Source organism: Penicillium paradoxum, assembly GCF_028828445.1.
Source record: "Penicillium paradoxum strain IBT 22861 chromosome Unknown utg000005l_segment0_segment0, whole genome shotgun sequence".
In the NCBI taxonomy this organism is placed as follows: Eukaryota; Fungi; Ascomycota; class Eurotiomycetes; order Eurotiales; family Aspergillaceae; genus Penicillium; species Penicillium paradoxum.
The window spans coordinates 3,016,335-3,043,779 of record NW_026643183.1 but is presented as its reverse complement, the minus strand read 5'-3'; the positions used below and the strand labels follow the sequence as shown (position 1 = coordinate 3,043,779).

General features: G+C 49.6%; 9 protein-coding genes across 9 annotated transcripts; 6 read left to right on the top strand and 3 right to left on the bottom strand.

Moving 5' to 3' along the window:
* Positions 1-332: 332 nt before the first annotated feature.
* On the bottom strand, positions 333-3,859 carry N7457_006119 (LYR motif-containing protein; the record flags this gene model as incomplete). The annotated part of the gene is made up of 5 exons (XM_057177163.1): positions 333-2,499; positions 3,207-3,256; positions 3,319-3,381; positions 3,551-3,715; positions 3,809-3,859. 5 exons carry the CDS (start codon positions 3,857-3,859, stop codon positions 333-335), a joined length of 2,496 nt encoding a protein of 831 aa, XP_057031465.1.
* A 587-nt stretch (positions 3,860-4,446) lies between these two features.
* Positions 4,447-5,358, top strand: N7457_006118 (uncharacterized protein; the record flags this gene model as incomplete). The annotated part of the gene is made up of 3 exons (XM_057177162.1): positions 4,447-4,626; positions 4,681-4,778; positions 4,836-5,358. The coding sequence occupies 3 exons, from the start codon at positions 4,447-4,449 to the stop codon at positions 5,356-5,358; spliced, it is 801 nt and encodes a 266-aa protein (XP_057031464.1).
* A 1,638-nt stretch (positions 5,359-6,996) lies between these two features.
* Positions 6,997-9,532, top strand: N7457_006117 (uncharacterized protein; the record flags this gene model as incomplete). Its single annotated transcript, XM_057177161.1, has 2 exons — positions 6,997-8,353; positions 8,424-9,532. 2 exons carry the CDS (start codon positions 6,997-6,999, stop codon positions 9,530-9,532), a joined length of 2,466 nt encoding a protein of 821 aa, XP_057031463.1.
* Positions 9,533-10,367: 835 nt separating this feature from the next.
* Positions 10,368-12,552, top strand: sC (sulfate adenylyltransferase; the record flags this gene model as incomplete). Its single annotated transcript, XM_057177160.1, has 5 exons — positions 10,368-10,536; positions 10,659-10,686; positions 10,776-10,958; positions 11,160-11,305; positions 11,357-12,552. 5 exons carry the CDS (start codon positions 10,368-10,370, stop codon positions 12,550-12,552), a joined length of 1,722 nt encoding a protein of 573 aa, XP_057031462.1.
* Positions 12,553-12,928: 376 nt separating this feature from the next.
* Positions 12,929-14,692, top strand: N7457_006115 (uncharacterized protein; the record flags this gene model as incomplete). The annotated part of the gene is made up of 1 exon (XM_057177159.1): positions 12,929-14,692. One exon carries the CDS (start codon positions 12,929-12,931, stop codon positions 14,690-14,692), a length of 1,764 nt encoding a protein of 587 aa, XP_057031461.1.
* Positions 14,693-15,595: 903 nt separating this feature from the next.
* Positions 15,596-16,394, bottom strand: N7457_006114 (cytochrome c oxidase subunit VIa; the record flags this gene model as incomplete). Its single annotated transcript, XM_057177158.1, has 5 exons — positions 15,596-15,641; positions 15,789-15,796; positions 15,856-16,015; positions 16,098-16,122; positions 16,211-16,394. 5 exons carry the CDS (start codon positions 16,392-16,394, stop codon positions 15,596-15,598), a joined length of 423 nt encoding a protein of 140 aa, XP_057031460.1.
* A 280-nt stretch (positions 16,395-16,674) lies between these two features.
* N7457_006113 (DNA-(apurinic or apyrimidinic site) lyase APN2) lies at positions 16,675-18,937 on the top strand (the record flags this gene model as incomplete). Its single annotated transcript, XM_057177157.1, has 6 exons — positions 16,675-16,702; positions 16,736-16,787; positions 16,833-16,884; positions 16,936-17,038; positions 17,118-17,893; positions 17,945-18,937. The coding sequence occupies 6 exons, from the start codon at positions 16,675-16,677 to the stop codon at positions 18,935-18,937; spliced, it is 2,004 nt and encodes a 667-aa protein (XP_057031459.1).
* Positions 18,938-20,613: 1,676 nt separating this feature from the next.
* Positions 20,614-21,686, top strand: N7457_006112 (HMG-box domain-containing protein; the record flags this gene model as incomplete). Its single annotated transcript, XM_057177156.1, has 3 exons — positions 20,614-20,798; positions 20,852-21,150; positions 21,202-21,686. 3 exons carry the CDS (start codon positions 20,614-20,616, stop codon positions 21,684-21,686), a joined length of 969 nt encoding a protein of 322 aa, XP_057031458.1.
* A 1,271-nt stretch (positions 21,687-22,957) lies between these two features.
* Positions 22,958-26,802, bottom strand: N7457_006111 (putative cytoskeleton assembly control protein Sla2; the record flags this gene model as incomplete). Its single annotated transcript, XM_057177155.1, has 12 exons — positions 22,958-23,044; positions 23,110-24,324; positions 24,382-24,531; positions 24,581-25,620; positions 25,682-25,866; positions 25,920-25,977; positions 26,033-26,113; positions 26,206-26,363; positions 26,442-26,517; positions 26,609-26,626; positions 26,692-26,738; positions 26,795-26,802. The coding sequence occupies 12 exons, from the start codon at positions 26,800-26,802 to the stop codon at positions 22,958-22,960; spliced, it is 3,123 nt and encodes a 1,040-aa protein (XP_057031457.1).
* Between the last annotated feature and the right edge of the window lie 643 nt (positions 26,803-27,445).

Below are 27,445 nucleotides of genomic sequence, written 5' to 3'. Positions count from 1 at the left end.
ACCTTCATAGTTCCAAGTGAGGCGTCGTTCGTGTCTTTATAACAAATACTGTTTCAACCCAGAAGAAACCCCCAGATCAACAAATATAATCAAAGACCAAGTGTCATTGAGTAATAATAATAGTAATAATAAAAATGAAAACTGGAGTCCTATAAAACTGGCTAGGTGAAGGGAAAAAAATCCATGATGCCAAATAGACCACGCATCTGCCCACAGACATGAGAAGGACCCTATTCAAACAGCGATAGACCAAAAACGAGGCCATTCATTGTACATTCAGAGATAAGTTTGATCTGGCGAGGCATGATGACCAAGAAGCGCTTTATGTGAACTCAGACGGACCAGCCGGTAGGATCGGATGTGGGAGCTGCTCGATTTTCATCGATCTCCTTGGCTTCCCCTGGATGAGAATTTTCTTCAACATGTGCCCCGGTGTCGACAGTTTTGTCGGGGCCATCTATCTCGCTTGTTGCTTCTGTCCTTTCATCTGGAATGGTCTTCGGCTCCTCTGGCAGACTGGGATCTGCGGCGGTATCATTATTTACACCAGGAACTTCAACAGCCGTAGTTGCATCAGCTGAAGTGGGTTCTATCTGCGGATTGTGCGCACTCAACGGTGGTGCTTGAGGCGAATCTTGGGTTGCAAGAGACTGAGTATTTCGCGCAGGACTGGGTTCTGAGGCCGGGGCATCTTCCATATCAACATCTTTTGCTTCGGTCGAATCTGGACTGGCCTCGAAAATCCCAGAGGGCTTTGTTTGTTCGTGCTCGGCGGCTACTGAAAGCCTATCTCGTGCGTCAAGATTGGAAGGTGACTCATTAGAAGTCTGCTTGGATTCCTGAACCTCGATCGAGGCATTGCTCGATACCGTAGTTTGCTCTGATGCTGACACTCCTCCGAGTGGTTGTTCAGCAGGCTGTGGGTGGTTCAAAGACTGTAGCAATGGGGGTTCTGAGTATTCTTTCGGGCTGGCAGGTGGCAAATCAATTGCATTCTTCTGCTCGCTTGCAAGATTAGGTTCCTCGTTCTGTCTGAGCTCGGCCATCGGTTCTGTGGCTTCATCTTTCTTTTGTAGATTGATGCTTGAGTTGTGAGCTTCCTCGGCTGTAGTTGTGAAATCGGTATGTTTACTTGTCATTGTACCACTCTTGTCGGACGAGACAGGAGTCTCGTCAATTCCCGTAATGACAGGTTTTTCTTTAAAATCGGTGGCATCGGCCTTTTCGGAAGGAACGCTAGAATCCGCCTCGGTGCTATGTTTGAGCTGGGCCGCTTCAGCCACGATCGCTTGCTCTTGTGTAGTCGTCTCTTTTTTGGCCAACAAAATTGGTTCAGAAGCAGAAGCTTGATTCTCGGGAATGGCGTCTGCCATGTCGACATCCATTGACTGCTCGGCGGAGGGTTCGAATGATGATCGACCCACAGACTCTGTACCGGACAAAGGCTGGGGAGTGTCAGGGGTCTTCGCGTCAATCATGGACTCATCACCTTCATCGCTGTCATCGCCTTCGTCGCCGTCTTCATCGTCTTCATCTTGGCCAGCCTGGTCAATAGACATCTGCGAACCATCATGCTGTCCTTCTCCCTTGACACCATTTGCACTAGTCCCAGAAGCAGGACCAACTCCATGTACTGCCGCCGCGTCGGCTCCTTCGCCGGGCGCAAACATTACCTTCTTCTTCCGGCCCTTTCCAATACCCCTACCCTTGCGTTTAGGGGGAGGAGGGCGCCGCTTTGGCGGTGTCATTACAGCCGCTGATCCAGCTTCCGCAACTACAACACCCTCTGCATTGACAATGCCAACCCCCTCGACGACTGTTCCAGGTGCAGGCGCCTCTGGTTTCACAGACACTTGGCTCTGTTCGACAATAGTTTGCAAGTCTCCAGTGATCTCTCCTTCAATACGATGCCCCTCTGGTACCCACGCCTCGTAGATAGAGATGTTTCCAGTTTCAGGGTCGGTCTTCTTGAATTTTGTTCTTCTCATAGGCCCAGAACCCGCCCCAGAGCTTCCATCTGTACCAGCAGTGGCGCCATAGAGAGAGGGAAGGCCAGGTCGCCTCTTTGCCAAAAATTCCACCTCTGCGGGCTCAAGGTGTTTGGGAAGCGTCATCCATTTGCGAGTTGTGAAACTCCGATCGGCCATATGAGAAGCCGCGGCTGAGTCTTCTGCATCTACTACGCTCTTTTCCTCGTCATCGGTTGGTCTGCTACCTTGGCGGATATGAATACATCCGGCACGGGCTGCTCGAAGAAGTGCGCGACTCATTGGCGGTAAAATCTGGCTGTCTCTGGGCATGGGTAGCTCTGGCAAAATCGGCCCTCCGCCAGGGCCTTGAACACCAAATTCTGAGTCATCAGGCTTGGCTGCTTGAGAGAATGTATGTTGTTGTCGTGACCAGCGGCGCACTGGCAATCCTTCAAAGACGTCGTGATCGATTTGTCCAGTACGGGTACGGTTTGGGGCACCATCAAGGTGCCGCCCTGAGCGTGAGGCTCTGAACTGCGGCGGAAGTTAGCCATCTATTTCGATCAATTGAAGATCTAGTATATTTGAAAGGCCCATAGGTCTTAGGGGATCTGGACAGAGCTGGATAGGACAGATGATGGCCAAGGGTGCAAGTTGCAACATACAGTGGAAGGCATGATTGGCAGATACCTCCGCAGTTGGTTCCCCAGGTACCGACGCAAAGACAAGCGCGCTCTGTCAGAAAGCCCCTAATATCTCAGTGGGGATGTTTCAAGGGATTGTTGCGCGAGATACGGTGGAGTGGGTAGATGGAGCGCAGCGGCGCAACTCCGTCGCGTTGCGATGCCGTGAAGTGACATCACGTGATGGACACGCTCATTTCAAAGATGTCAGTGCACATCAATACAGCTCTGAGTACGGAGTATAGCGAAAGTGATCTAAGAATTTTATAGGGGAGGCCCTCAATTGATAACAAGGAGATCGGGGTAGTTCAATTTGATGCAGGTCAAAAATGGAGAGGTGTATTTCCGGGGGTTAATAGAGATGGCTACAACGGCAGTGCTGGACGTATAAATACAGAAAATGAGCAGGTGTCCGCAAATCCACCATTGCGAAGCTATCAAAGCAAATTCAATGCGATGGCCACGACATCCTTCTCATTTCGAGGATCAATCCCAACTGTCAAGAAGTTAATAAGAGGAGTGCAATGTTGAAACTATGTATTCAACGACTTACCCGGTATCCTTCTGGCGAACAATTCCTCCGTGGTTCCCGGTTTCCTTACCCTGTAAAAAAGAAATGTAAGTTTAAGTGCTGAAGCAAGGCAGCGAATCAATGCAAGACTTACAGTCTTTTGGCCTTCCACCACCAACTTATCCAATTGGAAGAACTGGCTGATGACCGTTTGTCTCTGTAATCGTGTCAGTTTGATCAATTTTTCGGAATGTATCAAAGACGGATAGGGCAGTGTTGTGAGGTGATACTCGTCAACTTGCAACGTAGGGAAAGGCACCGAAAGTGAGGACCCAATGTCTGCCGCTGATCGAGTTCTGCCCTACACATCCTGTGAGATAACTGACCTTCAGCAAGCGTAAGCTTTGAAGTCCCTCCTGGATCAATTCCTGTATCTGCCGTTCCTCCGAGGTGTTTTGGTGCTCGCGGAACGAATCCTTTGTTTTCCGACGAGCATATTCACGAAAGTTGTAATTCGAAAATTGCCCAGAATGACGCAAAAGGGAGCGGAACTAAACAAATGCCGGTGGCAGCCATGTCAGTTTAGAGTAGTAAGGATAAATGCACGAGATTGCAATGCATATAATCGTGTCAAGAGGACATACCAAAGAACGTGCCTGGAAGGCCGTCTCACGATGCAAGGATGCGACAGACATGACGTTTGAGTGTATGTCGAGATTAATGAAAGAGATGATAATCAACGTCAGATGGCTTAGGATGAGCGATGCGAAACTCCTGCTGGATCGTCCTCAGATTATCACTGTAGCCTCGGTCGCACGGTCGACACGGCGCTCCTGTGACCCAAAGATGTCAGTAAAATGCTGGCTAAGCGTGAAGATGCGGATCGCAATAATCGACAGATTCCAAAATGGGATTCACATACGTCAAGTAGAATGACTCGTATCCAAAGCGCAATCGGGGGTGGCGGTTTCGTCTTGCGAGAGCGCAAGAGTTCAAGGGATGATTAAACCACACGCTTCGATGTGTAAATCTTCTCACAACACACTCTCTTACGATGGAAGAGAGACCGCGGGCTGAACTGTTGGCAGAGGAGAGAAGATGCGCAAGGCGGGAAATTCTTTTGGGTTCGGAGACGAATGACGGAGTTACCGGGGCCGAGCTCCCTCGTTTCTTTTCCTATCTCAGGCTTCCGGGGATGTTCCTACTTTCTCTCGGCCTTCTGAGCAACTTTTGATAAAACATCTTCCATTCTGCTCTTTGTTGACCTGTAGCCTTTCTTGCTATGACTCAAATTCCTACTCCACCAGCGTCGCGATTGGGCTCGGAGGCACCCGAAACGAAGGTGAAGTCGGCAGCTTCAGTGGACTTGGCCCAATGTTTGGATACATTGCTTGAGCAATACTTACACCTGCTTGATGAGCAGCAAAAACTGCAGTCAGGCCTAGCAGAACGATTGTCGTCGGTATAGTCCTCCAATCATGGTTCATGGAACAAGCAGTATGCTGAGATAAAGAAGGGGTTTATAGCTCTTGCCCAGGCCAATTTCTCCAGTCCGCCTGGTCGCCGCTATGGTCCCGATTACTATGATGAGCGCATGAAGGCAACGCGGAATATGTAACTTTACCCGCTATCGTCGGACACTTGCGTTTGTTAACTGACTAAAATCAAAAGCTCAATTCAATCAGAAGAACGCGTGGAAGAACTCACGACTGATCTGCAAGAAACTGAGCATATCACTGCATTTGCTGGCTCTGGATACACATTCTCTACCTTACACACACCCAGTCATAAACCAGAGGAGGTCGATGGGAACAATACAACCAAAACCTCTGGTCAGGTCCAAAGTGTACCTCCGGGAGGCTTGGAGGAAACAACCGAAACAACTGAAACAACTGAAACACCCCCAGCTGAGGCGCCCAGCTCAGAAAACCCTGAGTCTTCGAGAATCAAGATTGCACCTCTCAAAGAACCAAAGCCCCGCTCCAAGTCATCTCGTTCTGCCGATCCAATTCATTGGTATGGAATCCTGGTCCCTCCATCGCTCCGCAGAGCACAAGACTCTTTCGCACATGCGATAGATAATCAGGTCCCGGACCTGGCCAGTACAACATCCAGAATGCGGGCTTTGGAACAGCGGATAAGTCAGTTACGGCTGCAGCTGGAAACTGAATCCTCCGGGGCAACTAGTCCGTGAAGTTCCCCAGCCCCCGAGTGATGAATTGACGCTAGCAGTCACACAAAGCAATTTGTTCCTGGCATTGGGTGATTACACCGTTGCATGACCAGATGGGTTTCAAACGATGCGATCGTCGGTTCCTAGCCTAATTCCTATGAAATTGCAAAAACAATACAGCTATGTATTCAGATACCACATGATCCACTAGCTAGGTATACCCGGAGTCCGGAGTCCCGAGTGAGTCTTTAACTACATCTGTATCTAGCCGAAGGGCCCAGACCAGGTCACGGGAGGCGCTTAGGAGAGGCTCGAGAGTCGAAGAGTACCCCTATGAACTCCGTAGATTCCGTTTAAACAGAATGTCAAGCTTTTAAAGGAGGCACATGATGACGAACATCAATAGCATTGAAGATATCTCAAATCTTCCCCGGTCTTTGGGATCAAAATCTCCGCAAAGGCGTTAATGCTGTACTTCTAAGATTACATATGCTCCGCACACAGTACCTAGGCTTGTTGCGCACAGGGGACTTCATTGTCTGTCTCCAGGTATTATGAGTCTCAGAATACGGAGTAATGAATGGCAGGTTTCAGATTGGGAGAGCCTGGCGTTATGTGAGACGTTAGCGTGTGAGACTAACTCCTGTCTCCACTGAAGACTCGTACCGTCCTTGAGATCCGATAGTCCCATTCGTGCATTAGGCCCTAGAATTACCGGGTGAGTTACAGTCTCATGTTTACAGCGTACCTAACTCTGGGCGGGCTTTTTTTACTTGGATGTGGAATTTCCCGACAGTTGTTCCGTGCTCCCTGGTAGACCCGATACCTATCAGAAATCCAAAGGATATGTATGGAGTAGGTATTCATACAATCTTGAATCCTGCCCTCCAGACGGCACACAACAGTGCTCTTTGAAGTAATTAATATGGCCCACTTTGCGAACCCCATTACGGTTCCTAACGCGGGTTGAGATTAATCTATCTTGTCCCGTTTGAGATAGTGCCCTGTGTCAGGGACCGGGGACCGTGTCAGGGACCATTCTCGGTTCTCCTTTTTTTCTCTTTGAACATTTCCAAGAGCTTGAGGCTCTATCTCTCTTTTGAATCTGTAAGTGCCCGGAGTGTATCTCTACCCAGGTGTATTGGCAATCCCAAGATTGGGGCTAATATGTTCCAGCTTTGAACGCCAGTTTGATACTAGCGATTCAGTCCTCTCGTTTTGAACATTGGTAGGTCTGGCCTTGGTGGCAATGCCTGACTTGAATACAATGGATCCTGACCATCATAGTGGCATTGAATGCCTATCCATTCCTTTACAGCCCTGATCCCGTGGATCTTGATCTTCTAGATCGCTTGACTTTGTCGACGTTCTACTAGACAATTGCTACAAGTTGTCATTCTCTCGTTTCGATCTTTAAGCATATCTTATTATTTTTTTTTTCAATCTCGATCAGGGCATCGAGCAAATCGTTCATTGCCCTTTGCCCTCATTATTCTAGCGAAGAAGCTCTCTTTCTTGAACTACAGTTCTACCAGGCCATACTTGATACCCTGCAAGCCCTAACTTCTCGCCATACAACATCCAGCCGCATTTCATTCGATTAGTCTATTCTTTTGTGCTTTTTTTCTTCTTCTCTTCGATCCATCAGACCATTCTCAAATGAACACCAATCCACCAAGCTCCGGGGCGTCTGGGGAGCCCCAGAGGAAAGGATCCGTCAAGCGGGCCAGGCAGTTGCTAGAAGCCGGTGTACGTCCAGAACAAGCCTCACCACCCCAACAGATGAGATACCCGCCTGGCCCCAGGAATATGCCGCAACAACCCCAATGGCCACTTCCTGATTCGGGTCTCCCACCGCATCCAATTAGCCATCAGCCTCGGTACTTGCCCCCGCGTGGTCCTCCGCTTCAAAGACCGCCCAATCCCAGTGAGGCCCCGTCGCCGTCCATCTACTCAGAGCGGGATGGCCACTATCAAACGAGGTTGGTTCCAAGACCACCTCAGGCGTTTTCACAACTACAGCGCCCTCCGCCATTGCAATCGTGCCGGCCTTCGCTGGATGGCCCTGCTAGCCCTGCTAGCACAATCGACTTGACTCCTCGGATATCAATTGCAACAGATGATTTGTTCAGACAATCTGTGGCTTCGTCAACAGCCTCTATTCCCGATGTGCCCCCATTTCCGCCACCCGAGTCCCATCTTTCTCACGATGAGCCCAAGGGCCGGACGGCAGGACTTGTCGCACCCCCCAATACACGGCGGTCTCCTCCGGCTCGTCAATCATCTGTTTCACCCATTCCGGAAGAATTTGCGGGTTCTCGCTTCACTAAATGCTCCGTCGCGTCGAGCCGCGCCATGCCCTCTAGTTGGGGATCTGGTCCCGCCGAGTCCGAGATTCTGGGGGCATATTCGGATGGGAATTCAGACGATGGTCACCCTTCACCGAGACTCCATGAAGAAACTACAACGCTTGTCCGAAATGCCAGTCTTGGAAAACGAGGAAAGCCGACAATGCGTACTATTCTCAAATCTAACCCTGTATCTGAAGTTCCCGTTGCAGCCACACAGCCATCTTTCCAGGAGAATCCCGCCAAGAGTACAGTCGTAGCACCCATCGACACGAGAGCTGCTACAAATCAAATACCCGTCTCATCAACCCGGCCACGAAATGCCTCTACATCTACAGCATCGAGTGGATCTTTGAACGGCGTGGACCCAGAAAAATCATATCCGCATGATGAGCCACCTTATAGTACAGGGCTCGAGAAAGAGCTTGAAATCATGGGAACACTACCGAAAGCTGCACCAACAATGAGCGACAAAAGACCCGGTGGTCACAAGCCACCTGCTCTGAACATACATGCGGTACGGGATGCGGAAGCTCGTGGAAGTCTTTCCAGTTTAACCGACTTAATTCGACGAGCCACAAAGCTTGCATCGAACCTGGACCGTGGGAGAACCGCCAGCCGGGCTGATTTGGCTGGCGGCGGTGAGGCTGAGTTTATGTCTGGGAAGGGTGAGTCTCATATCCGAATCACTCCAAATGTGAGATCTAGAAATCTAACTTGGAATCTTGCTGTGCTCAGGGACACGGCCATGTAACTCTGGCTCTCTCTCCGATATTCTTGCTTCCTTCCCCCCGCCGGGGTTAGCGACCCCCGAAGGCCGCGGATCATGGCCAGTCTTCTTTGGACGCTCCAACCTGCGTAACGTTGAGCCGCTTGGTTCTGACGCTGACGATCCAAATGCCCCTCGGCGTAGGAAGATGTGTTGTGGAATGCCCCGGAAGCTGTTTGTGCTCATGTGCATTGCAATCTTTATCATCGTCATCCTAGCGGTCCTTCTCCCAGTGTTCCTAGTCGCTGTACCTCGTGAGAAAGCGAGTGCATGTGCACAAGAGAATCCTTGTGAGAATGGAGGCGTGAGTGTCTCCAGTGGCACCGAATGCTCGTGTGTTTGTTCAAACGGCTACGTTGGCTCAAAATGCACCACTGCAGGTGACGATAGCTGCACCACATCACTGATTCAGAACGGATCGAATGCAACAATGGGCAGTGCACTTCCAACGTTGTTCAGAGACTCCAAGGAAAAGTTCGACATTACCCTCGATCCAGTCACCATCATGGCTCTCTTCAGCATGAATGATGTCTCTTGTAGGACTGAAAATGCGCTTGTGTCTTTCGATGGTGTCAAGGCCAATAGCATTAGCAAGGCTCGTCGATCTCCACAAAATGCAGCTGACTTGAACCGTGGGGTTTCTACACCCGTCGTGAAAACCGACCCGACGCCGGTTCTTGCAGCCCGTGCTGAGGCCACCATGCACGGCGGTATCGTATACGATGACTCGGAGTCAAGCAACTCAGCTACAACCACCTCGACGCCTACCAAAACCGCGTCAGCAGCGACTGCATCCGCTACTAAGATCAGCGCGGAAGCGATATCGACTGGGAACAAGGCATCCACAGCTCCCAGTATTCCTGAGGACGTTGTTGGATTTTCACGGGTTGCGGTGTTGTATATTCTGCAGAAGACAGGATCACTTGACTCGGCTAGATCCTCTGAAGAGAGCATCGAAGTATATCTCGTTGATTCCTACACAAACGCAACCCACCCTGTCATGAAGGTGGGCGCATTTAGCCTGGACTTTGAGGAATTGACCATCACTCTTCCCAATAGCACGGTGAAGGCCGAGTGAAGATATTGAAGAAACAGTGTATATAGGGTGTTATTCATATCATGAGTGTTTTACTCATTCAATGTTGCTTTGTAAGAGGTACATAGAGCCCTCTGGGCATATCCTTCCAGGGAAGCCCTAGAGGCCGAAACCCATGTTCCAATCTTGGAAGGTCCGATTTAGGGTTTTTTCTTAGTAAGCCAGGCTTTTCCTAATTGGGACCCATGATGTCGTGATTCTTCGCGGGGGTTGCGTGCTTTGTCACGTGATCGCAACCACTCCGATGGCGATCGACTCGCGACATGGGAGTTGTCTACTTCGGACAATTTGATACGTTTTACTCCCCGTTGTTGAGAATCAAGACACGACGGGGTACTTTGTGCTTCTGGCGAGGATCCTAATCAAATAGTTTATATGCCACCCCCTGAAAATCCCCACAAACGCGTACATTACTACATCGAAGGGAGTACAGGGTACGTATGTACATCTTACTCCGCCCCGAGGCCATCGGAGGTATCAGAACATTGGAGATGGGAGCACAATGCATAACATAGCATATATCGTAGAACAGAAAGGGCATCAATAATGTAAACCTCTCCAAATCGTTCTAGATTGTCAAAGAAGAGTCGACACGGCTCCAAAGCGGTTGTCCAGGAATCGGAGCCAAGATTTCCATATTCCCCACTGTTGACGACGATGATTGTCGCTGGGCCATGGGGATGGTGCAATAGGCCCCTCCCTCCAAATGGAAATTTCTTGATAAGCAAGCTTCCTCCCTTCTCTTCTTCTCTTTCCTACATTTCCTCTTCTTTTTCTTTTTCTTTCAAAAGCACTTTGATTTTATATCTTATTCACAATGGCCAATGCCCCTCACGGTGGTGTCCTCAAGGACCTTCTCGCCCGCGATGCTCCCCGCCAGGCCGAGCTCGCTGCTGAGGCCGAGACTCTCCCCGCTGTGGTGCTCACCGAGCGTCAGCTGTGTGATCTCGAGCTGATTATGAACGGAGGTTTCTCTCCTTTGGAGGGTATGTCTTATAATCTTTCCGATGTCGCATCGGCATCGGAATTTTTTTTTTTTCTGTTTTTTTTTGGAGGGGTCGAACATGGACATAAGAGGAGCAATAGCTAACAGGTCTTTTTCATCCAGGTTTCATGAACCAGGCAGACTATGACCGGTATGTATGATGCGAACGAGCCCACTAGAATGCGACTATACCTCATTGTATACAAGTATGATCATGGCGGTAGCTGACCATGTGCATAGTGTCTGTGAAGAGAACCGTCTTGCTGATGGCAATGTGTTCTCGATGCCTATTACCCTCGATGCCAGCCAACAGGTCATCGACGAGAAAAAGCTCAAGGCTGGCTCTCGCATCACACTGCGTGACTTCCGTGACGACCGCAACTTGGCTATCCTTACCATCGATGACATTTACCGCCCTGACAAGTGAGTGCCCATCTCTTAATTTGACTTTCGGAACTCGGTCGCACTACCGATCTCTGTTTCATTTCCTTGCGACTTCTTGAATTCCCTTTTTATCTGCTGTCATTTGCGGTCTTGGACGTTGTAAATTTGGAAATTTTTCGAATATCGAAAAGGCTCGTGCTCTAGTGGGGCTCGCTGACGTGGGATCTTCCCCTTGTCTAGGACTAGAGAAGCTAAGCTTGTCTTTGGCGGTGACCCCGAACACCCGGCTATCGTGTACCTGAACAACAGCGTTCAGGACTTCTACATTGGTGGCAAGGTCGAGGCCGTCAACAAATTGAACCACTATGACTATGTCGCCCTCCGCTGTAGGTTCAGTTCGTCTTTTCTCTTGGATATGGACTAATGGATTTTTTTAGACACCCCTGCAGAGCTGCGCGTTCACTTCGACAAACTGGGCTGGTCCCGTGTTGTCGCTTTCCAGACCCGTAACCCTATGCACCGTGCTCACCGTGAGCTCACAGTCCGCGCGGCCCGTTCCCGCCAGGCTAATGTCCTGATTCACCCCGTTGTCGGTCTCACCAAGCCCGGTGACATTGACCACTTTACCCGTGTCCGCGCATACGAGGCTCTTCTGCCTCGCTACCCCAATGGCATGGCCGTCCTGGGTCTTCTTGGTCTGGCTATGCGCATGGGTGGTCCTCGTGAAGCCATCTGGCATGCTATCATCCGTAAGAACCATGGTGCCACTCACTTCATTGTCGGTCGTGACCACGCCGGACCTGGTTCCAACTCTAAGGGTGAGGATTTCTACGGTCCTTACGATGCCCAGCATGCCGTCGAGAAGTACAAGGAGGAGCTCGGCATTGAGGTTGTCGAATTCCAGATGGTTACATATCTCCCCGACACCGATGAATACCGCCCCATTGATCAAGTTCCCGCTGGCGTGAAGACTCTCAACATCTCCGGTACCGAGCTCCGCCGTCGTCTCCGCTCCGGCGCTCACATTCCTGAGTGGTTCTCTTACCCCGAGGTAGTCAAAATTCTGCGCGAGTCCAATCCCCCTCGCGCCACCCAGGGTTTCACTATCTTCCTGACTGGTTATATGAACTCTGGCAAGGACGCCATCGCCCGTGCTCTACAGGTCACTTTGAACCAGCAGGGTGGTCGCTCCGTCTCTCTTCTGCTGGGCGATACCGTTCGCCACGAACTTTCCTCTGAGCTGGGCTTCACCCGCGAGGACCGTCACACCAACATCCAGCGCATTGCCTTTGTCGCCACTGAGCTGACCCGCGCTGGCGCCGCCGTCATCGCAGCCCCCATTGCTCCCTACGAGGAGTCCCGCAAGTTCGCCCGTGACGCTGTCTCACAGGCTGGCTCTTTCTTCCTCGTGCATGTTGCCACTCCCCTCGAGTACTGCGAGAAGACCGACAAGCGTGGCATCTACGCTTCTGCTCGCCGTGGCGACATCAAGGGCTTCACTGGTGTTGACGATCCTTACGAGGCTCCTGAGAAGGCCGATCTTGTTGTCGATTTCTCCAAGCAGAGTGTGCGCAGCATTGTGCACGAGATTATTCTCATTTTGGAGAGCCAGGGTTTCCTTGAGCGCCAGTAAATGTTCGAAGGTTCTCCAGGTTACCATTACGTGAGGATTGATGGTGTTAATTTTATGTTTTGCCATACATAGAAATATGTGCTGGCGTTTTATGTCCTATTTTTTTTCCCACAGATTCCCCTAGCTTATATAGTTTCAGATTGCAATAGATTGGTTCACTTTTGTGTATCGAGGAGCACTATAGTAGAGAATAGTAGAGAATGGACTTGCAGCGGTAAGCTCTCGGAGATCGACAATGCAAAACACTTTCTTGAAAAGGCAGGCGGTGAGCCCGCGAGTTAGGCCCGTGAGACCACGTGACCTGCAAACAAGACAAACACCCGTTGAAGTACAATGAAGAAAGGCTTCATCTTCAATCGTGTTAGAGTAGTCAACCATGTTGCCTTCTCGCAGCGCTATCGGTCGAATATCGACTCCCATTCGGTCGGTTTATAGACCTCGGATATCAGGTGTTAATGTACATCTTCGACCATTCACTCATCGCACACGCCTACTTCTTCTTTCTCCGGCGCCGGGCCGCCCTCAACTCCCCTTTCTGTCACCTCTCGCGCCAACCCGTCCACTCCCACCCCTTTCAATCCATCTCCGTCAGCATTTTGGCCGTTTGATCTCCACCGAAAGCCGCGAGCATTACAAGCGAAGAGTATCCCGCGGCCTTAAAATCGGTCTATCGGTATGGGCCATTCTTGTCTTGTTCTCCGCAATCAAGCTCGGCGTCTACCAAGAAGATATCGAGCATTCATGGCCCACCCCACCGGAATGGTCATGGAAAAGCCGGTGGTGTCTGCGATCCGCACAGGCCCTTCAGAATCCCGAGCAAATCGGTAAATTGATGACCAATTGGCCAATGGTTGCTGGGTATCTCCGTGAGCTGCTGGAGCGCTTGGAGGACCCAAATGTGGAAGGCCAAGGAATCACAGAACAAGACGAGGGTGGATTTTTGGTCGAAGGTGTCGGCCGCACTGGTTTTGATGTTTCCGCAAAGAGTGAGCCCTGGCGCCGCGGATATTTCCAAGCCCTGATGGGAGCTGCCAAGGCAGCTGAGAACCTTGATGGCTGGTTAACAGATCGCAAGCAGAAAATTTCTGCTCCTGCGGAATATGTTGTTGGACCTTCGAATCCTCGACCCAAACCTATGCCCGCTGGCCAAAAGAAGGCCCCGCGGGAAGAGGATTGCGAGCAGGCATCTCCCTCCCCAGAGAGCTTCTACATGAAGGTCTTGACAACCAAAGGCTTTGACACAGGGCAAAAACTTGACGCTGCTTTGGCCTATGCTGATTGGCTTGATTTCAAAGGCCTGGGTCTTACGGCTGGTGACATGTACACATGGGCTTTGGACATCGCTGCCAGTGGACTGGAGGGAGATGCCAGCAAAATCGTGGATCTGAAGACTGGAATTTTACATAATACCGATGGAGGTCTTCCATCAGAAAACATTCTCCGTGTCTCCACGGCCCTCGCCGTCCACAATGCCCGCCAAGCGGACCTTCCCAAAGCTTTATCCCTGTTCACATCGGTTTTGAAAGCCCGAAGAAGCCTGCCTCTATCATCAGACTTTGATTCGTCGCTCCCTTTTCCGACCATGCCCGGATCTAGGAATGATCCATTCGCTTCTCTCTTCAAATCACTCAAAAATGTTCTCATTCCCGTGGAGTACCCAGAACCCCGCCCATCAGGCGACAAGCCCCCACGCCGCACCACAGCATCCGCCTGCGAAGAAGCAGGATTGATGACTTACATCGGTGAGATCCTATATGCCTCCTCGTCGAAGGAATCCGGCCTTGCCTGGACGCGGGATGCAGTCGACATGGCAGAATCTACAATCTACGAACTCGGCAACTCCACCGATCGCGATGCCCGAACTCGTTGTGCACAGTGTCTGAAGGTTGGTCTAGAGAATTGGAAAACCATGGTCTCTTCTTTAGTTACCCATGCCCAGAAAGAAGAGCAGGAGAGTCGGGACCAGGCTAAGAGTGCTTGGTTCGGCGGCGAGCGTCGTGCACAGGCGAAGTCTCTTGAGCGCCGACGCTGGGAGGCCGAAAATGCTATTCTGGAGGATCGCATTCGTCGCCTGTTCCCTCTCCTCGAGGGAGAGTCTGGACTCGATCTCGTTGCCCCAAATAGCTCTTTGTTTGTTTAATGTTGATATATCATCGTACATTAGTTGTCTGGAGTTAGGGTAACTTCTTACGGGTTGGCGGCTGTTCAAATGTAGACCATTGGTACCCAGGTCGAAAGGCGTTCTCTGAAATAACATATAGACATTCATGAATTCATCCTTACGAACCCGATGCTCAGAACGGCATGATGTATATACTCGGAATCAATTATACTATTATACTTATATTCATTTGAAACACACCGATTGCCATGAGCTTTCCTCCTTTAGGCTAAACCGTCAATCACCGCTATCGACTCGCATCGAAGACAACGTTCGATTTACTCGGTGCGTGGATTCTACGTATTCGGTTCTTACAGTCTATGGACTTGAACCTTAAATATGTAAGTTTCATCGCATTATAGTGGGTTTGTCAAGCTTTGTCAAGCTTACGACCGAAGCTTCCCGTGTCGCTCGGTAACTTCTGATACACCACATTGTGATATCAATGCTATCATTTGGGCTTCCATGTGCCACCGTACCTTGATATAAATTGGCAAGCAGGAATGTTCGCCATTCGAAGCTGAAGACCCTAGGCACCGTATAGCACCGGTTGAGGGGTGTGTTTTCCTTGCTGGTGAGTTAAACCTACTTGGCTGGGCGATTACAATCAACAGCCGATGCAACTTGGAAAGCATGCATATAAGTTCCACGGGTAATTCAAACTAACAAAAGAAACAGCTGTAAAAATGAATGTTGGATAGCAGTGAGCTCTACTTCATTCTGTCAACTGGAGTTTCAGCTCCTCGAGAATTGACTTTGTGTCCCAACCCTAGAACGAAAGTGCGATACATATACATGGAAAAACTTGACACGCAATCATTGGCCTCCTGGCGGAATTTGAAGCAGATTCGAGGTAATGGGAGAACATATTGAGACCTAGATTTAGGTGGCCTTGTCCTTGTTGTGGTAGTTGACATCAGAGTTCCAGCTATACATCCTTGGTTAGTCACGTCTCTCGGGAAATATGATGTGATGGTGGTCTTCAACAATCCGGTCGGATTGCAGGCAGATATCCACACAAAGTCGGCGGAAGTCCGCATATAGAGAATAGCGGGGTTAGGTAGTCGAAACTTACAAGATAGTCTATTGCAAACATGAATTAGCTCAAGTCTCCGGCACATATCAAAGTAAGAGAAACATACCTTATCACCATCTCCCCAAGGGAAGTTCTTCACACGGATGTTCTGGTAAGGGTACTCAGTGCGCTCCTCGAGAGGAGGCATGTGCTCCCAGTGCTCCCAGTGCTCGGCCCAGAGGTTGTAGGCATTGAGACCGCCACCAATGAGGCAAGGAATCACAGCACTGCGTCAAAATTAGTCTTCTCTTCAGCGGTGGGGATGTTCAACCACGAATTGAATTGATTTTAATTGAATTATAAACGTACAAGATGGACAGCTTGCGCCAGAGGTCTATGCAATCATCAAGTCAGTGCCAAACGTTCTTCGCCTTCAATGATACAAAGAGCCAATTAGAAGGTTCCAATATGGTGGTACATACCGCTGGTGGAAGCCGCATGGTGCTTGACGGCAGCTCTCTCGCGGTTGAACTCGTTGTCCACGATCCAGGAAGGCTTAGCCTCGGCGCTGTTGAAACGGCGCTGGACGGTAGAGCGAACCGGGGTGGAACGGATCTGCTGCGAAGCACGCTGAGACAAGCGACCGAGGTTGCGCTGAGAGAACATGGTGGTGGTTGTTAAGGAGTTCTTTTGCGATGTAGGACAGTAGGTCAAAAGTGGTGCGATGAGGTCTAAAGCCGCTTTTAGTGCATCCCCGTGATCTCCCGGATTACATAACCTGATGTCATGAGGCCTGGTATATCAGGCATCACAAATGATCACATGATTATTTAGGACTCCAATTCAAGAGCTGGGGGCTTCTAGACCTTGATTGACCTCAATTTCGCTCTGTGTTTCAGTCATTACTAGATATGTTGTATCCTCTAATCGTACGCTAGTTTCCATCATGGGGTTTCGCATTACCACATGGAATGGTAAGTTTGTTCTGAGCTACTGATAACAATCAGAGAGTGTTACATACATGCTGACGACGCATCGTATTTTAGTCAATGGTATCAGGTATGAGAAGATCCTGCAACTCATTCCCGCTCAAATCTGACATAGCAAAAGAAATCCGTTTTCTTATGAGCCATGGAGAGGAACGCGGACATTCGAGGTCAGTGTGCCCTTGCATCATTTGAGTATACTAAGCTTATTTGACCTAAAGTCCATGTTCAACATACTCGAAGCCGACATTGTGATTCTGCAAGAGACAAAGATTCAACGCAAAGATCTCCGGGATGACATGGTCCTAGTGCCAGGATGGGACTGTTATTTTAGTCTCCCTCGAGTCAAAAAAGGCAAGCCGCTACCAGAGTGCTATGTATGCAGAGCTCTAACGGCTTGAAGGGTATTCTGGCGTTGTTATTTATACGCGCAATGCCACATGTTCTCCCATCAGAGCAGAAGAGGGTATCACCGGAGTTCTTTGCCCACCGAAATCATCAACCTCTTTCCGCGACCTTCCTGAAGACCAACAGATCGGCGGATATCCAACATCTGCCCAGCTTTCTAGGCCCTCTGTATGTCCTGGAGTACTGGATTCAGAAGAAGACCAGGAAAATGTGGGTTCGATATCCGATGCCAAGATAGATGCACCAACCCTCGACTCCGAAGGGCGCTGCGTCATTTTGGAGTTTCCTGCCTTTGTTCTCATCGGCGTCTATTGCCCTGCTTATCGCGACGAGAGTCGAGATAATTTCCGTATGGATTTTCTCAATGCCCTCGATTCTCGCGTCCGTAACCTCATTGCAATGGGTAAACGGGTAATCGTGACCGGGGATATCAATATTTCGAAGCACAGCATTGATGCCGCTCATGGGATTGAGGCTATACGGAAAGGTACGATGACAGAGGAGGAATTCATATCCAGCCCTTCTCGGCGTCTATTCAACCAATTGACAACGGATGGTGTGGTCATCGGCGAACGTGACGAAGGCAGGGAACAGCCGGTTCTCTTCGATGTCTGCAGATCATTCCATCCAGATCGCACAGGCATGTATACATGCTGGGATCAGAAGCTCAATGCTCGACCAGGGAATTACGGCTCGAGGATCGATTATTTATTGTGCAGCTTGGACATGCAGGACTGGTTCTCAGGCGCAAACATCCAAGAGGGATTGATGGTATATATTCGCCCCCTTTGTCTATTGAACCATTTATTGACTCCTTCATAGGGATCAGATCACTGTCCCGTGTACGCTGTCATCAAAGATTCTGTGAAACAGGCCGAGGGCGAGATAAACATTCGGGATATTCTCAACCCAGCAGGACTGTTCAACGGTGGCAAGCGTCAACGGGAATGTTTGAATGAATGGGCATTACCCGCCTCAGGGCGTTTACTTCCCGAATTCGATATCGATAAGCGCAGGAGTATCAAGGACATGTTCGCGCGCAAATCAAGCAATGCTCCACCAAAGGCGTTAAAACTAGCTGCTATACCGGCTAGCACATCCCCGACTGAAGGCACGGATTCTATGACCATGCATAAAACCTTCGGATCCAATGACTTGATTGGTAATGCTTCTGCCTCTATCACTGAAAGGAACCAATCTTCTCAAACATTTCCCCGCAAACGCTCCCAGCCTTCACCGTCCACATTCACTAAGCGTCCTAAGTCCACCGCATTGACATCTTCTAGCGTTTCTGCATCAGATCAGAAGACGCTGATGAGCTTCTTCAAGCCTGAGGCTGTAGATGTATGTGGAGCTACTCAGCCACCTATGGATTTACCGGGTTTGGAGACACCATCACTGTATTTTCAACAATGTGGGCCGTCACACGCGGTAGGAAAGCCTCCTGGCATTGGTATGCACTCTCCACGGCTGGATAAAGGGATTATGACAGACCAGAAAGTCGACACTTCTACCGAATCACAAATGGCCAGTAAACCCAAGGGAACGAACCCTGGATTCATAGATCCGATTGCTAGCAAGGATGATTGGTCAAAGCTTTTTGCTAAAAAGTCCGTGCCTCCGTGCGATGGACACCATGAACCATGTATTAGCTTGACTGCGAAGAAACCTGGGATGAACTGCGGCCGCTCGTTTTGGATTTGTCCCCGGCCACTGGGCCCCAGTGGCGAAAAGGAACAAGGTACCCACTGGCGTTGTCACACATTCATCTGGGCCAGTGATTGGAAATCAGCACCTGCAACATATGACCAATAACAGACTTGTATCTCCCAGCAAAGGTAGTCTCGATAATTAAAATCGACAATTAGCTGCTTCACATGCTCATATATATTCTGCAAGCCATGGTCTTGCCATGATAAGACACAGACATAGATACCTACATGGATATATAAACCTTCTATACTCGGTAGACAATCCAGATACCTGCTACAAGATACCCCTTGAGTGGTTCGTAGTACCAAAACAACTGCGATTAAAGGGGAAAAGGCAATCAAGGGGCCTGGTTTATCTCGAGCACCTTTAGCTGCTCCTGATGTCAGCCTTGACCATAAGCCGCTCAATCATTATTAAGTGCTTTTTTTGATTTCTATTGTGGCTTCTTTGTCTCCATTGTCTTCAGCTTCCCTTGTTTCTGCATCTATTATTTGGTATTCTTAATTGGTTGCCTGGATCTTAGTTTAGGGGGTTTCTTTGTTTGATTTCTTTGTTTGATTTCTTTGTTTGATTTCTTTGTTTGATTTCTTTGTTTGATTTCTTTGTTTGATTTCTTTGTTTGATTTCTTTGTTTGATTTCTTTGTTTGATTTCTTTGTTTGATTTCTTTGTTTGATTTCTTTGTTTGATTTCTTTGTTTGATTTCTTTGTTTGATTTCTTTATTTGATTTCTTTATTTGATTTCGCATCATTGGATGACTCATTGCTTCTTATTGGACATCTAACGTAGATTACATGTATGTATGAAGACTTGAGTAGAGGTACATCTTAGGGTGGTACCTTTCCAACGCTCTATTGTTAAAGGCTGGATTCAAAATTGTGCTTATACACAGGATATACCACGCAATAAAGAATTGACCTAGTATGTAGTTTAAACTAGCTTTTATGGACACACATACACATGTAGTACATACATATATGTACCTATGTACCTTGTATGTGCAATATTTTTAAGGTTATGTATGGATGCGGGAGCTAATCCCCGGATCTGCAGCACCACGTGGGAAGACCCACACACCCATATTCCATGTACATACATATGTACATAGTCTTACACAACCTACCTAATGTGGATCTACTTACACTGTAGGTAGTGCAGCTAGCATAAATTGAATTGAAAAGCTTGTATGTATTGATAAGCTCAATAAAACAAGAGCTCAGTTGATGGACTTGCTACCGAGAGATACGGCAATAATCCGGCTATATTGATTCGACGGGCTGAAGACTAGGAAAATCAGACTACACATCTAATTAACGACCTGGTTGTCAAAATGATACCTGAAGCAAAAGGAACTTTTTGTTTGTGCATACTGGGCCCTTCGAATTAAGTTTCTTTGTTCACCTGTTACTATGCCTAATGTAGAAAACTCCCCTGGGCTGAGACAACATGATTGGTGTTGCCGCGCAAACAAAGAAAACACATGTCTTTCACGTACCTTCCTGATTGGTGTTGCTTTCAAACAAAGAAAATACCTTTTTTTTGAGGCTCCCTAGTCTTGGGGTTTGTTTATATCTTGACTGTTCTCCTTTGTTTTCCTCTTCTTTCTTCTCTTTCCCCTCCCCATCCCCATTCTTTTTTCTTTTCCTCCACATCCAACTTTTCTCCTCGCTGCAGCCTTAATCACAATTACACAGTACTCCTATCTTGTTCATTCAACTCATATCCTTACCTCAATCTTTCACACATTCTCAACACCGAGCTTCGTCCCATCGTTCAAGATGTCGACTCTGTTCTGGGACGTCGATGACTCCGAGAACATGCCGCCTCGTCGTGTCCTTGAGATCTTATGGGGTGATGCCATGAATCATCTGAAGGCGACTGGCGGTGAAGTCTTTGTTCCTGTCACCGTTGTGAAGGAGCTCCTCTCTATGGAGCATCTGAAGAATATGGCGATTCGTCTGTCGTATGTCTTGACCCTGCACTAATTCCCTTGCCTAAACTGACATGTTACAACAGATGGTTGCTGAACAAGGAGGTTACTATCCTCATGGATGAATCTCTTGACTGTTACCGCATTGTTGAAAAGGGCATCGATCGCTGGACCACCCCTGAGCAGATGATTGCAGCTCAGATCCCTGTGGGCCTTGATGAGCATCGCCTGATCAGCAAGTCAATTCACCATGCTAGTGACTCTGTCAAGTTTCCTGCACGTCCTGCAAAAGTTCCTCGCCCTCCCAACTGCTTTATCCTGTACCGCCAGGCCAACCACCAGCTGGTCAAGGATGCCAACCCCGGTGTCTCTAACAACGAAATTTGTGAGTTCTTCTGGCTGGACTTTTTTGAAGATAATCTAACATCTGAGTCAGCTCGTATCTTGGGTGCCCGCTGGAACAACGAGTCCCCAGCTATTCGAGAGCAGTACACCCAGTTGGCCGATGATCTGAAGCGTGAACATGCTATTAAGCATCCCGACTACCAGTACGCTCCACGTCGCCCCTCCGAGCGCCGACGTCGCATTACCCGCAACAACACTGGCGGTCTGAACATCCTTCGCAATGATCCTCATTACCAGCAGATGCTCAAGCAAGCTGGATCCGGAAGTGGCAACGAGCAGTTCCTATCTATTGATGATAACTTCCTGGAAATGCTGGACAGCAACGAGATTCTCTATGGTCCAAACGGAGTTGCGCCACTTGAAGCCATTTTCAGTCACAATGATCACCAAAAGATTGCGCACGATCTGTTCTCGGGTTCTCAGTTGGCCACCATGGATTACGTTCCAGATTCGTCTGCCGACAACGTGAACATCAATTCCGATAACCAGGAGATGCTTGTCCCCAACATGTTCTAATGTGCAACTTGACTTTCCATCGACAAGGTTGGTTTGCCGACAATTGAGGAGACTTACACAAGCCAATGCAAACCCATTTACCTTGCAACTGGATCGATCTTGGCCTCGCCCAACATCCATCACCAAGCCATCTTGATTATTCACTACGTTTATTTTGCTTTCATCGTTCCGAAAAACAGAAAATTCTAAAAAAAAATGTGACATCCCAGCAGCAGCACTTGTTTTCTTTCCCTTTCCCTTTTCCTTTTGCAATCCCCCTATTCCCCTGTATTCATATGTCTCTTTTTGCTTTTTCGGTTTTTTTTTCCCCGGGTTTTTTCTTTGCTTATTCGTCGGAGGATTTTGATTTTGCGTTCAGGGTTTGTTTCGTTTCGCCTGCACTGCAGGCTTCATACTGTTGTGAGATTTCCCTTCGGGGATTTCCACTGATTACTCTTTTTCAATTTTTTTCATGTGTGTTGAGCGGTTCACGGCAATTTGTTTTCAGGAGAGCCTGGTTTTTGTCCCTTCCTTGGGTTTCCAGTACTCTCCTGCTGCGTGGGCTTTTAGTAGGTAGTTGGTTGATTCAATTGAGTTGACTAAAAAAAAACTTCTTTTCCTCTATAGACTGTAGACATGTCAATGGAGATCTAGAAACCATTGCATGGGTTCGGTAGCAGGTGTTTGAAATATGCGTCTCCAGTAGACTACTCCTACAACTACCCGTCCGAATCCCATATTATCCGGCACTCGAAGTCAGCAAATTCAATCACTTGCCTGCAAGGCCCTTCAAGTCTCCTCGATACGTTGATCTCGAAGTCTCGACTACACTGTGACGCCCGGACACTCGGTTCTTTGTCTTCGTGCATGAGGTGACGTCTCGATATTCTTTGTCGACAGGCGCCACTAATCGGCTCGACCCACGGATCCGAACGCGCTAGATCGATGGACCCACTAGTCGGATGTGGAGCCAAAGCTTGGCATGCAGCAGGGGACACGTGGGGGACGTGCAGACGGGACCGTGCGACCGTGCGACCGTGCGTTCTATGTGGATGTCTACTGGAGCCAAGACTCGGATACGGATGCAGGGTCCGGTGTGCTACACTGATCCGGTGAATTAGATGAGTTACTTGCATTCGCTATGAGAAATCAAAACTCGAGAGACTAACTACGGAGAAAGGTCCAGGCCAGAGAACGCGAACTGCGACACGGGCAAACAAAACTCCTTGGAACTTAAATGCGGAATATACACAAACAACCTTGAGAAAAAGACAACATGCGACCATGTTTTCCTAATCCTCTTGGTAGGAGATCTTGCGCATTTCTCCCAGACGTTGACGTGCGCGAGCGAGACCGTTCTCGAGTTGGAGGATCTCGACCTGTTGGGAACAGACACATTAGTACGGGTTGAATGGGATACAAAGGAGGAGGGGACGCCACATACCTGCTGCTCCATTTCGCGGACCTTGAACTCGTGCGAGCTTAGCTTTCCATAATCCTCTCCCTCGTCGCTGTCGCGGTTCTTCTCCTTGATGATATCCTGCACCTGTCGCACAAGCGCACGGCAAGCGGAACCAACAGCCTTGCTGGCGGACTCCAGGCGGTCCTGAGTCTTGCTCATGAATGTTGCCTTGACACGACTGGCGGCGACAAGCTGGGCAGTGCTGGCGGCGACATCGTTGGAGGCGACGATCAGCTGCTCTGGTGAGTTACGGCCCGAGATGACACCGTCGGCAGTCTCAATCAATGTGTTGGTCGAAGAGGCCACTGCTTTGGCGGCAGAGATCAAACCCTCCGTCCAGCGATTGTTCTTCTTGTAGAAGGCAGTGCGAGACGAGCTACCACGGCCTTCGCGGACAATCTCCTGCTGAGTCTCTGTGGCAGCCTTGATCAACTCCGAGATTGCGTTGGTGACAGCAATAGCGGCAGCAAGAATAACATCGTTAATGCGCAGCTCGTACGTTGAGAACCCATCACGGGGCTTGTTCTTGAGCTTGGCCAGACGCTGAGCAGCTGCGTCAATGGCATCGGCGGCCTTGAGCAGTTCGCGGTCGACAAGGTCACCCAGATCACCACTGGTGCTGATCTTGCTATTCTTGGGCGCGAACGAGTCAACCAGCTTCGACAACGATTGCAGATCACGCTGGACCTCGAGGTTGTTGTTGATGACGACATCGGTCTTCTGCAATGGCTCCAGACCTTCTAGACGGAACGATTGCAGGCCACGGAAGAATCGCACGGTCGCCTGAGCAGATTTACGCGCAGCATTGATCAAATGATCGGAGCTCTTGTCATCAGTGGCGAAGCGCATGAGACCCTTGGTGTTACTCAACACATCGGAGACAGATCCAGAGAAGATGGAGACTGTGCGGATAATCTCAGCGTGAGGACTGTTGGGGCCATCGGCAATGAAGTTGTTGAAGGCTGTTGAGAACTCGGTGGCAGAGGCTGATGCCTTTTCGATCTGCGACAGCACATATGGAGGAGATGCGTTTTGGTTACCGGCCTGCATGGACGAGTCGAGTTCATACAAAGCATCATCAACACGCTGCACACCAGTCTGCAGCACAGAGTCGATGATATCGTTGATCTTTGCGACTGTACCGTGGAGCACAGTGTCAATCTGGGTATCCAATGCTGTGTCGACATCGCCTTGGCTCTACAGTGGAACATGGTCAGTATGCGGGTGTCAATTATGGCCAAGATCACCACTTACCAGTTTCAGCTCCTCAAGTTCCATGAGAGCCTGTTCCATGCCAGACTTATAAACCTCAATTTCCTCGTCCTTCTCAAGAAGAGCAAATTCATGGTCTTCCTGACGCTCACTGTTGCGGCCGGAGTGCTCCTCCAATGCGCGCGTTTTGTTCTAAATGGTCAGCATGAGACACACTCAAGCAAGACAAACGGCTACTTACTCGGAGAGCCTCTTCCAGGTCGGCCATCTCGCGGTTATACTTCGACAACATGGACGAAATCTCGGTGCCCTTGGAGCGTTCGGCATTTTCAGCACGGTCAATTGCCATGCGAAGCTCGCGCTTAACCTTCTCCAAATCGTCTTTGTTAGTGCCTGTCACACGGTCCCGGTCATGCAGAGCACGATCGCGTTCCCGAATCATGTCAGCCAACTCCAAGTTCTTGGTCTTCAGCTCGCGCTCCAGCTTCTCTCGGCGTTCAATTGCCTCTTGTGCGGAGGCAGCCTTGAGTTTGAGACTCTTTGTGGTCTGCAGAAGATCGAGGTGCTCCTGTCGCAACTGCGAATACAGCTTGGCCAGTGCCTCGTACTTAGATCGCCAAGTGTTCACCTGCTCCTGCAGGGATCGAATCTGCTCGTCCTTCGAAGCATTTTGCAAGTTCAGGTTTGAGTTTAGGTGATTCATCTGCTCCTCGACCTCCTTCACACGCCGATCATATTGCTGCAGCATCAACTGGTCGCGTTCATACTGAGCACGGGCGTTAAGGTTCTCCTGCTCCAGCTCTGCCAGCCGACCCTGAGTTTGTGTCTGGTACTGGTCACGCAGAAGCTGCTCCTGTGCCAATCGCTGCTGTTCTGCCTGTAGGCGCTGCTGCTCCTCGAAATCGGACTGTGCCTGCTGTTGGGCGAGGAGTTGCTGTCGTTGCTGATCCTCCCACTGCTGCTGCAAACGTTGTTGCTCTGCTTCGTACTCTTCTTGCTGACGTTTGGCTTCATTTGTCCAGAAATCGTTGATCGGCTCTGGTTCCGCGGCGACTTTGGGTGGCGGTGAGGGCTCTACTTCTTTCGCCGGCCGTCTGGGAAGAGCTGGACGATCATCATCCTCAGCAAGCAGACTGGGTGGATCTTGTGGCAGCTTCGGGATGGTGATGAGACCTGTCAAATAGCGCAGGTTGGAGCACTCATAGTAGAACCGCACAAGACGGTGGTGCTGGGCATCATATCGACCTCGGAGTGGCTCGAGAGCTTCGTCGTCTCCAGTGGCTACACAAAACACCAGTCAGACGGTTATTCATCGCAATTCCAAGGACCAAGAGCAACGTACTTGTGTGCATGGCCCGCAGCATGCTGGTGATGAACTTGTAAATGCCGTAACTCTCCTGCACAAGTGGCACCAATGCCGAGATTCGACATTCATTGTTCGTACCGGACTGGAAGTTCGAGAAGATGAGCTTCTGGAAGGAATCGATTTGATCTTGCAGAGCCATCAGATCGCTGATGGTCTCGTAACTGTGTGAATGTCAGCACCCCTCCATTATCGCAAATTCCGAACATATACACACCCTTCGTTCGGATCATTGATCGATTTCAAGCTAATGTACTCCTCATACTCGAACAAGCCTGCAACTGTCAGACATCCGTCCTCCGCAGAATCGATCAACCGTGGACGACATACCGTTGAACTCAGGGTGGTTGCGGTGGAAATTCAGTTTTGACTCGAGGAAGAAGACATATTCTCGAATGAGCGGCGCATATCCTGTTCAAAACTGTCATTATCCGTCCCGCCGCAGACATGGCCACTTGTCGGGCAGAGAGTGGCTGCGCAGTCGTCCTGCTAGGAATCCATACCTCGAATACCGTCGCCTCCAACTCCTCGCATCAAACTATCAATCCAGTTGGTATGTTGCTGTGCCTCGCGGACAACCATGGGGTGGCCTTCTTGGAGGACCTTGTGTATCGTGATCAGGGCTTTAAACGTCTGGACCTCGTCGGCGAGGACGGGCTGCCTATAGAGCACAAAGGCGTGTCAGCCATCTCAATGATAAGGGGCCCATATTATGTCCACCAGGTATTTCAAAACATACACTTTCATGCCAGCCCAGAAAGCCGCCGACGACTTGTGGTCCCACGTATAGACGATGCAGCTCCGCACATGTTTCCCTACAGGTGCGGGGGATGGTCAGTTCGATTCGGAAGCCAAAGTGGCATCAATCGGTTTGATGAATGGCAGTGGAATATGATAAGGACATACGTTTAGGAGCAGTCTCCTCTATTGGTCGTCAATTGTCAGCGCCCGTTCTCTTTCGTCGGTCTCATCTCTGTTCAACGACTTACCAATGCTGGTGGCCTTGCGGATATTAATGGCCAAATCGGCCTCGGTCCTGCGAAATGCATTATCAGACAAGCATTTTTCATATCCCGCTTCAGCTAAGCTTACCGACTCATCGTGGCCGTTGGGGTACAATCGGTGTGTCTCAGGGGGGAGGGGAAGTGGAGGAACGTCGGGGGGTTCGTCGCGTTAATAGATTGCGAACCCGGACAGCGCACAGACGCTAAAGGAGGTTTGCGCTGACCGGAAGAAGCGGATAAGTTGACTCGCAAAGCAAAGGAGAATTGGCGAAGCACCAAAAAGGACACACGTGGGAGTTGGAGCAATGACGTTGATGGGGAACGGCAAAGCTGGCGCCTGTCGGAGTCTTGGCGACGCCTAAGCCGATGCGAGTTGGGCCACGTCGAATTGAACTAAAGGCTTTTGATCCCTTGCAAATGAACCTCGATGCGTCTACTGGGTACGCGTCCAGTGTACACATTACAGGCCAGGCAGCAGGAATAAATGGAGTATTCACTTGGGCCAATCTACCAAGAAGGGTACGCTCTACTTGGTCTACTTGGTCTACTTGGATACAAATTCAGATCGAGATTGTTTCTTGAATATTGGAGGATCGCCCCATAAAGATGAATAGATACCCACACAAGCCACTTGGCTTAATCTGTGCAAGAGAGCTATCGGAGGCAAGGAGAACCAGCCTAGCACGGGGACTTGTGTCTACCAGTGCATCGAAACCTAGAGTTAAGCAAATCCAGAGCG